Below are 11,684 nucleotides of genomic sequence, written 5' to 3'. Positions count from 1 at the left end.
TTTTTTCTTTGAAGACGTTTTACTCCTCCAAGAAGCTTCTTGAGCTCTGACCGGATGGTGGTGGGGGGGACGGAAGGATTTATATTCCTTGCAGACAACTGGTCGTTTGCATCCTTTGAGAGGGTCCTTGAGGCCACTTGGAGGTTTAATCTGTATCCTCAGGGGTCACCTGAGGGGTGCAAATGGGTGTGGAGCCTTCCTGGAACTGCTGAAAGGACCCTGTTGTAGACCGGAGATAGATAATGCCGTATCCCCCCCCCGCCCCCTCTGTTGAGGGGAGGGCTCTTCAGTTTGGACACAGATGGTCTCTTTGACCTCTCTTTCAAACCAGCAATCTTCTCTGTCCAGAATGTGGATTTTATTGTCTTCAAAAGAAGGGCCTGTCTCTTTTAAGTGCAGATGGACTGCTGGATCTCATCCTGATGGGTTTGTTCTCCTACGTTGTACCAAGCATTTGTGAAGTGGCTCTTTCATTTCCCCAAACGTCCAGATCTGCCCGTGGCTCACTGCGTTGTCCTGCATAGACCCACGTCGCTCAGTGTGCATCTGAGTGTTTTATCCCTGGGGTGGACACGCTTCTGCCTTCGTGTGCGCTTGGGTTTGAAGCGGGGACGTATGTTGTGTTGGCTGAAACCAAAAAAACGCCTTCAAAGAAAAACCAGAAAGTCCAGTTGCCTGTTTTGGGGGCCGGGGAGGAGCACCTTTTGGGACAATCGTGACGTGGGAATGACTAATAATCTCCATAGACTAATATTGGGGAAAATATCTCATTGAATCGTTAACGAAAGGAAGCTAAAAGAAGGACCGAATAAACGGTGCATGAGAAAAAAAACAAAAACCCTTTTTCAATGATTCCCATATCCCAATAATTGTGTCGCTGGCCTTCCGGGTTCCTTTGAGTGTAAACAAGATTGGGAATGACTGGTGAATTTGGAACAGGGACTTCTTTGAATTTGTCTTGGCTTCTCCTTGCATCCCAGGAGGGCCCCCGGAAGGCCATCTGTTGTTTGCGCACAGTGCGGTGGAGCCTTCTTTGGCAGCGGCTGAGGCAATCTCTGTGTTTTGATTGCAAGGTACGGTGCGAAGAGGCCTCGGGTGTCCGTTGATAAATTCCTCTTCCATCCGATTCTCCCGATGTTTCTCCGCTGCTGTGGGTTGTTTTAAACCAGGGTGGAGAATGGAGGCTTTTCGTGAGCTGAGGCTACGATGTTATATACCAGCCAGCCGAGTGGGGTGTGCGCCTTTTTCACAGGTCGCTGTTGTGGATAAACGTCCCCTGTTCTTTACAATGGTATTTATAAAACTATGGGCTGTTTTTTTTTTCTTTTTTCCCCAAGTCATGAGAATTAACAATTAAGAGGCATTTTTTATTATACGTTGGTCAAACCTCACCTATGGTGCCAGATCCACTTATTCGGTACCAAAGCTTCAGAACGAGGTGGAAAGAATCACAAGATAAATTAAAAAGAAAAAAACCGAGGCGGGACAGGATTCTAACGGCCGTCTCAAATCTAGAAGGGCCAGGATTTCAGAATCAGAATAGGAGCTGGAAGGGACTTTGGGGGTCTTCTAGTCCAGCCCCCTGCTTAAGCAGGAGACCCTACCTACACCTGCGATGGAGAACTTTTTCCACGTTGCATGCCAAGGAAAGTCATAAAACAGGGCAAAACTTCGCCGTGAGTCGGTTGCCAAACCTCCAACGGGAAAGTCACGTGACCACAGGGAGGATGCAACGGTAACCTAAGTGTGCAAAATGGTCCTAAGTCCCCCCCCCCTTTTTGGGGGTGGGCAGGGCCATCATCCTGGTTGCTCTACTCTGCACTTTTTCTAGAGCCTCAATGTCTTTTTTATAGTGTGGTGCCCAAACCTGGATGCAGGACTCCAGGTGTGGTCTTACTAAGGCTTTACAGAGTGGTATTAGTCCCTCCCTTGATCTTGATTGTATCCCTCTGTTAATGCAATTTAGGATTGCATTGGCTTTTTTGGCTGCTGGCTCCTATTTAGCTGGTTGTCCACTAAGACTCCGAGATCCCTCTCATATTTCCTGCTGTTGAGCCTGGTTTCTCCCAGTCTAGATGTGTCCTTTGGGTTTTTCTTGCCTAAGTGTAGGACTTTCCTTTTCTCTACATTGAATTTCATTTTGTTAAATAAGGCCCAGTGTTCTAGTCTGTCACGATCCATCTGGATCTTGAGTTGATCTTCTTGGGTGTTGGCTATTCCTGCCAGCTTAGTATCACCTGCAAATTTGGTAAATTCCCCTTCTATTCCCTCATCTAAGTCGTTAATGAAGATATTGAAGAGTCCTGGGCCTAAGATGGAACCTTATGGCTCTCCACTGCTTACTTGTCGTAAGTGGAAGGCTGCCCATACTTGAATTTTATTCATTTATTCCATTTTTTTAACTCCCTCCTTCTCCTTTATAAGGGGGCACCCCATAAGCTCTTGTTTTTTTTCTAGCCAAAGCTGGCCTCAAAGAAACCCGGCTAGCAGCTCCCAAGATTCTCTGGCTTAGTTTGCACATCACGTTTTAGCCAAACTGTGGTTTGTTTTGGCTTCCTGCCCTGTGCAAACTCAGCCGTGGCTGTTTGAGCTTCGTCGTTGGGCAGCAGCTGAGCGTTGGGCTCCACTTGCTTATTTGTTCGTTTATAATATAAACTGCAGAAATACGCAATGGCTCTGAAAAAAAAGCGTGTGACTTCGTCAAAATTCGGGCACTTGGCAGTTGACTCGTATTTATGATGGTTGCACTGTGATCCCCTTTGGTGACCTTCCGGCAAGTAAAAGTCAAGTGGGGAATCCAGATTCATAGGACAGGACAGGATAATGGAATGAGAATGGAACAGAATAGAAAATAGAAAATAAGAATGAAATATATTGTGAAAATAGAAAATATAATGAAATATAAAGTGTAAAGTAATAATAGAATAGAAAATAGAATAGAAAATGATGATAGAATAGAAAAGAATAGAAAATAGAATAGAAAATAAAATAGAAAAGAGAATAGAAAAGAAAATAGAATAAAAAATAATAGAAAATAGAATAGGATTCAAAATAGAATAGAATAGAATAATGAAATAGAATAGAAAAAGAAAATAATAATAGAATAGAAAATAGAATAGAAAATAGAATAGAAAAGAATGATAGAATAGAAAAAAATAGAAAATAGAATAGAAAATGAAATAGAAAATAATAATGAAATATAATAGACTATAAAGTGTATAATAATAATTGAATAGAAAATAGAATAGAAAATAGAAAATAGAATAGAAAAGAATAGAAAAGAGGATAGAAAAGAGAATAGAAAATAGAATAGGATTGAAAATATAATATAATAATGAAATAGAATAGAAAATAGAATAGAAAAAGAAAATAATAGAATAGAAAATAGAATAATATAGAAAAAAATAGAAAATAAAATAGAATAGAATAGGAGACGGGTGGAATAATGGAATAATAAGAATTGGAAGGGACCTTGGAGGTCTTCTAGTCCAACCCCCTGCTCAGGCAGGAAAACCCTATACCCGTGATAGCGAACCTATGGCATGGGTGCCACAAGTGGCACGCAGAGCCATTTGTGCTGGCACACGAGTTGCAGGCAAACTTACCTCACTGCGCACGCGCACGCCTCACAGCTGATATTTTTCGGCCTCCCAGAGGCTTGGAAAAAGCCTCTGCAAGGCTTTTCAGGTCGAACAATAGGCCTGTTCCGTCACTTCCGGTATTACAGGAAGTGATGAAATGGGCCTATTATTCGGTCTGAAAAGCCTTGCAGGGGCTTTTTCCAAGCCTCTGGGAAGCCGAAAAAAGCCTCAAATCAGCCCAAAAATCTGCTGTGAGGCGCAGTACAGGTAAGGGGGTAGCGGGGAGGATTGTATGCCCAGGGGGTGGGGGGGCGCACACATTGCATTTGTGCGCGTGCAGTTTTTGACACAGGAACCCAAAAAGGTTAGCTACCACTGTCCTATACCATTTCACACAACGTATTGTCCAATATCCTCTTAAAAACGTCCAGCGTTGGAGCATCCACAACTAGCTTAACGATTGCAGTGATTTCCTTAACGACGGCGGCTAGAAAGGTCATAGCATGGGGCCACCCCTTCCCTTTAACAAACATCTCACTCCGTGGCATAAATTACAGGCGGTGTCCATATGTCGAGGCCTATCCATATTTAAAACAAATAAATCGAATCCTGCTCAAATATTTCCCCTCTCCCGGGGGCACTCTTAGCAAGCTCAGAGGCTAACCTCTCCTTCTCCTAGACCTCCCGAGACGAACCTCTCCAGCCCAGCTTTGGAGAAGCCTTGGCAAAAAGCCCCCGCTGTGAATAAAAACACCTCATAATTAACGTAATTAAATTTAGCAAATGGCAAATTTACAAGTGGAGAAAGCAGGCGGGATGCTCGGGTTCTTGTGAACGTCCCCGGCTCCCAAAATAAAAAAAAGATGTGGTGGACTTTTTTTTTTTTTTCCTTGCCATGAAAAAAAATCCCCCGGATTCAAAATCTGGGTTTTTTTTTTTTTTTTCCTTTTCGTATTTTCTTTTGCCTTGAAAAGGGTGGGCGGTTGTGTTAAAACTTGTCTCCTCTCAAGGTCATCCGTCCGTCTAGGGAGTCAGTCAGAGAAGGTCTGTGGTTTTTCCTGATCACCAGTTTGAACAATCTCATGCGTTGCAGTTTTGTGATAATTTGGAGGCGTCCTTGGTGCTGTCTGAGCTTGGTTTGTTTTCTGGGAGGCGTTTCATGACTCAACTAGGAAACATCATCGATAGAAAAAAAAAAAAAGTGAGCGCTGATTACGTTACCTAGTTGGGTCATGAAAACATCTTGCAAGAAAACAGTCAAGCTCAGAGAGCACCAAGGACCCCATAGTCCTCGTCCTCGTCCTCCTCGCAAACCCTATTCCCTTCTAACACTGATTACGTTACTTAGTTGGGTCATGAAATGTCTGCAAGAAAACCGCCAAGCTCAGAGAAAACAATAACCCCATAGTCGTTGTCTTGCCCCTCCTCCTGCTCCTCCTCCTTCCTCTCCCCCTCCTCCTCCCCTTCCCCTCCTCCTGCTCCTCCTCCCCACAAACCCTATTCCCTTTTAGCACTGATTACGTTATTTAGTCGGGTCATGAAACGTCTGCAAGAAAACCACCAAGCTCAGAGAGCACCAAGGACCCCACAGTCCTCCTCGTTCTCTTCTTCTTTCTCTTTCTCCCCTTCCTCCTCCTCCTCTTCCTCCTCCTCCCCACAAACCCCCTCCTCCCGCTTCTAGCACTGAAGGTGTTACCCAGTTTGGTCATGAAACGCCTGCAAGAAAACCACCAAGCTCAGAGAGCACCAAGGACCCCACAGTCCTCCTCGTTCTCTTCTTCTTTCTCTTTCTCCCCTTCCTCCTCCTCCTCTTCCTCCTCCTCCCCACAAACTCCCTCCTCCCCGCTTCTAGCACTGAAGGTGTTACCCAGTTTGGTCATGAAACGCCTGCAAGAAAACCACCAAACTCAGAGAGCACCGAGGACCCCACAGTCGTTGTTCTCCTCCTCCTGCTCCTCCTCCTCCTCCTCCTCCTCCTCCTCCCAAACCCCATCCCTTTGTAGCACTGATGATGTTGCTTAGTTGGGTCATAAAATGTCTGCAAGAAAACTAAGCTCAGAGAGCACTAAGGAACCCCAGTCATTGTTCTCCTCCTCCTCCTCCTCCTCCTCCTCCTCCTTCTCCTCCTCCTCCTCCTCCTCCTCCTTCTCCTCCTCCTCCTCCTCTTCCTCCTCCTCCTTCTCCCCCTCCTCCTTCTCCTCCTTCTCCTCCTCCTCCTCCTCCTCCTCCTCCTCCTCCTCCTCCTCCTCCTCCTCCTCCTCCTCATTCCTTTCTAGCACTGATGATGTTGCTTAGTTGGGTCATAAAATGTCTCCAAGAAAACCGCCAAGCCCAGAGAGCACCAAGGACCCCCTCAATTTAACCATGAACGACAGATACTCTCTTCTATCCCTGATAATTTTCTTGGTTTGTGAAGTCCCCCTGAAGGGCAGGTGTTTCTGTCGGGTCCTTCACAGGAACCCAGCATCGTTTTTCCTTCCTCAAAACGCCAGCCGGGGCCCTCCCTGGTCTCGTGTGTCAATCAACGGTGGTGACATGTTTTGTGGAGGGGGGGGGATGAGATTTCTCCCTCTCTGTCGGATTGTGCTTCCCCCTGACCATCTTTTCCGCCTTCCCTTTGTGTCCAGTCCCGCAGAACAACGAGAAACTTCAAGAGAGCCCCTGCGTCTTCGCCCTGACGCCGCGACAGGTGGAGCTGATCAGGAATTCCAGGTAATTTCCATGCGTGCAAAACCTGAAGGGCTTCTCGGGAGCGATGAACGGTAAAATAGAACGAAAGATTTAATTTTTTTTTAAAAAAAGAAGAAGAATCTGAGGCAGGTCTTTGAGAGTCTTCCGGCAGACGACTAACCCATGCAGCAACGGGAAGTCAAGTCTTGTTTTTTAAAAAAATACCGTCTTTGCCGTAGGTGAAAGGTAATCCCTGCCAACCTCAGTATTCCTCCAGGGAAATGGGAGCATGAATGGCTTCTCTCTCTAATTGGCGTTATTCCTAAGGGACACAATTCCTCAATTCTTAACGGTTGCATCAGTGTCCCTCAGCAATCATACAGGGAGTCCTCGGCTTAAGTCTTAGTTCTTAGCAACCTTTCAAAGTCAAAAGGACCTGGATTTTGAAGTTTTAAAAGGCAGAGGGGAGGGGTAGAGAGAGAGAGAGAAAGAGAAAGGAAGAAAAGAGATAGAGAAAGAAAGAAAGAAAAAGAAGGAAAAGAAGAAGGAAAAGAAAAAGTGAAAGAGAGAAAAAGAAGAATAAAGAAAAAATGAGGGGAAGAGAAAGAAGAAAGGAAGGAAGAAAAGAAAGAGAAAGGGAAGGAAGAGAGGAAAGAAAGAAAAGGTGAAAGAGAAAAAAGAAGAAAAAGTGGAAGTAAGTGAGAAAGGAAGGAAGGAAAAAGGAAAGAAAGAAAAAGGAAGGAAGAAAGAGAAGGAAGGAAGGAAAGAAAGGAAAAGGAAAGAAAGAAAAAGTGAGCGAATGAGAAAAAGAGAGAAAGAAGGAAGGAAAAGAAAGGTCATGTAACCTTTGTGGGCCCCGTGGCCACATGACCACGATTCAAGGTGGCTTCCAGCCATGTCCACTTAACAACTGCCACAGAAGAGTGACCTAAAATCATGTGATGGCTTGCTTAACAACCGGCATGATTTACAGGCCCATTATGGTCGTAAACTCATCAGTGAAAATATATTTCTCCACTGAGTGCGTGGCTTGTCCTTGGCAGGAAACTCTCCTCTCTTATCTCTCTCTCTCATCCTCACGTCGTTCAGCGGCGCTCTGTGGCTGATGGACTTCGGAGTCCTAGTCCCATAGTTTTAGCAGATACCACATCTGCCATCTCTCCTGATTTAGAGGGGTTTAGAGTCTCCGTTGGTGGGCCAGCCGACCGTTTTACTTGCGAATCCTTTTTGGAGCCAAGCTCGGTTCTTTGTCCAAACCTGTTCAAAGTTAATTCCCTGCCCTCCACAAATTACAGGGTTTTTGGGGGGCGATGGGTCACCTCTCCTAGCGTGGGGCTGTGGGCGTGAGTGGCTCTAATCTGGGGTTTTAGGGCATGACTTGTCCTAAAGAATTGCGAGTTAAAAGCAAAGCAGAGTCAGGCCTGCTTCTTCGGGTTACGTGTTTTTCTTCTTCTTGGGTTGCTTGTTCTCTGCCTTAAATCACCGGTGGTTTTTCTAGTCCTGATCTCGGTGCTCTTTGTTATTTTTTTGTCAGGGAGTTGCAGCCGGGCGTGAGATCAGTCCAGGTTGTCCTCAGGTAAGCCAAAGGTGCCAATTAACCCTCTTCCTTAGAAAGAGGGAGGAGGGAAGGGAAGGGATTTAAAACAAGGCGGGGCTCCGCGATGAGATTCCCTGCAAACCTACTGCATCCGGGCGTGTTTGTCATTCAAATAGTTCTGTCTTTTGGAACGGAGTGGATTTAAAAATCCCAAAGGTGCTTTCTTTTTTTTTTGTTTTTTTCTTCCCCTCAAGAGACAACTGGACTTTCTGGCGTTGTTTTTCTTTTGAAGGCATTTCGCTTCTCATGAGAGAGGCTTCTTCAGCTCTGACTGGATGGTGGGAAAATGGAAGGATTTATACTCCTGGCGTTTTTTCTTTTGAAGGCATTTCGCTTCTCATGAGAGAGGCTTCTTCAGCTCTGACTGGAAGGTGGGAAAATGGAAGGATTTATACTCCTTGCAGACAGCTGGTCCATACGTGGTCCATGCAGTGTACAATGCAGTCCTCACATATCGCAGGACGGTGTGGTGTGCTGGCTTGACAGCCGTGGACAGAAAGATATTACAGAGGGCGGTTGAGCACAGCACAAAAGAGCGTGGGCTGTTCCCTGATACCACTAGATGACCTCGCCAGGGCTCGCTGCCTTCAAAAAGCGAAGGAAATCCTTTTAGGAACGACTCACACTCTGGTCAGCCCTTCTTCATTCTCCTACCATCAGGTAGGAAGATAAGAGGAGCAGAGCCAGCCGCAACCAACAGGCTGAAGAACAGTTTCTACCCGTGGGCCGTCAGACTTCTGAATGGAAAATAACTTTATGTCAACGTAGTATGATAGACTTGCGGAGCTGGCGCGTTGTGCAACGAGGACACATGATGTAATAAGGTTGGGTTAGGGACTCTGTCCTCGCTGTGAGTTGTGTTACGGGGGGCACGAAGGGAGGCTCGGCCAATCTCATTGTACACGTGTTGTAGTCTGATAGGAAAAGGGGTGAGGTCAAATTGAAGATATTGAAGATATAAGACCAAACCTTGTGGCACCCCACTGCTTCCTTCCCTCCACAGTCACTGCTACTGAGCCTGGTTTCACCCAGTCTAGATGTGTCCTTTGGGTTTTTCTTGCCTAAGTGTAGGACTTTCCTTTTCTCTCCTCTATTGAATTTCATTTTGTTAGATACGGCCCAGTGTTCGGGTCTGTCAAGATCCATCTTCTCAAAAGAGTTGGCTTTTTCTGCAGCTTTTGATTATGGGCCATGTAGTCCGTCTGCACTCATAGGGATAGATCTTCTTGGATAGGCCCAATTCCTCTAGGGGGGGGGTGTCTTCATTTTGGGAAGGTCCAATTCCTGTGTGTGTGTGTGATTGTGTGGTTTTTTTTTTCCCTTCCTTTGAATGGGCCACATTCCTGCATCATGGGGATCCCTCTTCAATGGGCCTGATTCCTAAATATGTGTATGGAGGGGGGCAGGTGTCCTCCTCTAGGGTGGGCCTGATTCCTGCATGGGGGGGTGTTCCTCTTTTGGTATGGCCCCAATTTCCGTAGGTACCAGTGGGAGTTCTTCCTTTTGGGTTAATCCTCATTTTGGGGCGTGCTGATTCCTGCATGGGGTGGGGTGGGATTTCCTCCTCTTGAGTAAGGTAATAATAAGTGAGCCCAGTGCAGATCTGTACGTTTGGGGAAACAAAACAGCCCCTTCACAAACGCCTGGCACAACATAGAACAAACCCGTCAGGACGAGATTCAGCAGTCCATCTGCATTTAAAAGACACAAGGCCGCTCTTTTGAAGACCACAAAATCCACCACCTGGACAGAGAAGACCACCGGTTTGAAAGAGGGTTCAAAGAGGCCATCTATATGTCCAAATTGAAGTGCCCCCTCTCAACAGACAGGGAGGGATACGGCATCATCTATCTCCAGTCTACAGCAGTTCCAAGAAGGCTCCACCCCCATTTGCACCCCTCAGGTGACCCTGAGGACACAGGTAAACTTCCAAGTGGTCTCTAAAGAGGATGCCAATGACCAGCTGTCTGCAAGGAGTATAAATCCTTCCATTCCTCACCATCTAATCAGAGCTGAAGAAGCTTTTTGGATGAACAGCGAAACATCTTCAGAGGAAAAAAAAACCCAGAAGTTTTTCAAAGTTGCCTCTTTTTTTAAAAAAAAACACACACCTTTGGGACCTGGATGACTGAGAATCTCTATAGACAAAATGGATCTGGAAGCATTCCTGACATCTTTCTGGCCCCCAGGGGGCAGTCTTGACCTGCAATTGAATCATAGATTCGTAGGGCTAGAAGGGATCTTGGAGGTCCTCAAGTCCAACTCCCTTCCCCGGGGCAGAAGTCGAACCTCTATAAAGTTTTTGGAGAATTCAGGGGGTGAATTGAGCGTAGATTTGATTGTTCTCTATGTCCCAAAGGTGCTTTTTTTTTTTTTTTTCAGGAGGCAACTGGACTTTTCTGGTTTTGCTTTTTGAAGACGTTTCCCTTCTCATCCAAGCAGCTTCTTTCGCTCTGACAGAATGGTGGGGAACGGAAGGATTCATATTCCTTGCAGGCAGCTGGTCATTTGCATCCTTTTGGAGGGTCACTGAGACCACCTGGAGGTTTAATCTGTGTCCTCAGGGTCACCTGAGTAGGGCAAATGGTCCCTGTGGTCTGCAATGTATTCCTCTGCAAATCCATTCCTACTCCCACACCATTCCAAGGCTGTTCCTCCCAAATGGTATAGCTAAAAGTTTGAAAAGAATGCTGTCTGTCAGGAGTATAAATCCTTCCGTTCCCCACCATCCTGTCAGAGAGCTGAAGAAGCTTCTGGGATGAGAAGCAAAACGTCTTCGAAGAGAAAAACAAGAAAGTCCAGTTGACTCCTGGGAAAAAAACAAACACCTTGGGGACAACCAGGACTTGGATGACTGAGACTCTCTACAGATTGTTCTGTAGGAACCGTTGATATAAAAATCAGGTTTGATCACCCTGCCTCTGGTTGCTCACCGACTCGCCCAGATAAGGAATGCAAGTCCTGTTTTTCATTAAATCCTCTCCTGTCTTGTCTTATCTGAGCTGGTGAGGAGGAGGAGGAGGGGAGGAGGAGGAGGGAGGGAAGGGGGCAGTCCTTCCTCCCATAAGTCAAGTTTGAAGACCAGTAAAGGCACACCGTGGATGACAGCAGAGGGCTAGGCCTGGGGGTTCTTTTGCTCAAGGTTGTGTCCAACAAAAACGACTGGGAGTAGATTGGTGTGGATGTGTGAGCTGGCGAGGCCAGATTTGGAATACTGCACCCAATCCTGGTTTCCCCATGATATATATATATATATATATAAAAATGTAGGGACTCTAGAAAAAGTGCAGAGAAGAACAACTAAGATGATAAAAGATCTGTAGGTTAAAACATATGATGAATGATTGCAGGAACTGGGTGTGACTAGCCTAATAAAGATAAGGACTTCAATTCATCAATCAGATTAGAGACGAGAGGGACCTTGGAGGTCTTCTAGTCCAACCCCCTCCTCAGGCATGAAACCTTCTACCATTTCAGTCAAATGGTTAGTCAGTCTCTTTTACTTTATTGTCATTGCACCTCGTACAATGAAATTAAATGCCATCTTCAGCAGCATTTTTTACCGGTTCTGTGGGTGTGGCTTGGCAGGCGTGGCTTGGTGGTCATGTGACTGGCTGGGCCTGGCCAACTCAACATCACTCACATCGAGGCACACATCTCCTCGCCTGGCCTCCCATGACCGTGGGGATCCTGCAACAGTCGTAAGTGTGAAAAATGGTCATGTCACCTTTTTCAGTGCCATTGTAACTTTGAATGGTCACTCCACACAAGCAAAGTACCAGCAAAGGAGGGGAAAATAGCTCCAGAGACATTCCTGAGACAGGAAGTCTAGTCCT

At 46.0% G+C, this 11,684-nt stretch overlaps 1 protein-coding gene across 2 annotated transcripts in view; it reads left to right on the top strand.

Moving 5' to 3' along the window:
- PIAS4 (protein inhibitor of activated STAT 4) overlaps window positions 1-11,684 on the top strand; it is a 54,767-nt gene that overhangs the window by 17,346 nt on the left and 25,737 nt on the right. For both annotated transcript variants that reach the window (XM_026721527.2, XM_026721529.2), the window contains exons 3-4: window positions 6,209-6,293; window positions 7,786-7,827. In XM_026721527.2, coding sequence (XP_026577312.1) covers window positions 6,209-6,293; window positions 7,786-7,827 — 127 coding nt within the window. The remainder of the gene's footprint in view (window positions 1-6,208; window positions 6,294-7,785; window positions 7,828-11,684) is intronic.

The sequence above is a fragment of the Pseudonaja textilis genome, chromosome 1, assembly GCF_049901715.1.
Source record: "Pseudonaja textilis isolate UNSWEBS1 chromosome 1, rPseTex1.2, whole genome shotgun sequence".
NCBI lineage: Eukaryota > Metazoa > Chordata > Lepidosauria > Squamata > Elapidae > Pseudonaja > Pseudonaja textilis.
Note: the sequence above shows the minus strand (reverse complement) of the source record. Positions and strands in the feature narration are given on the sequence as shown.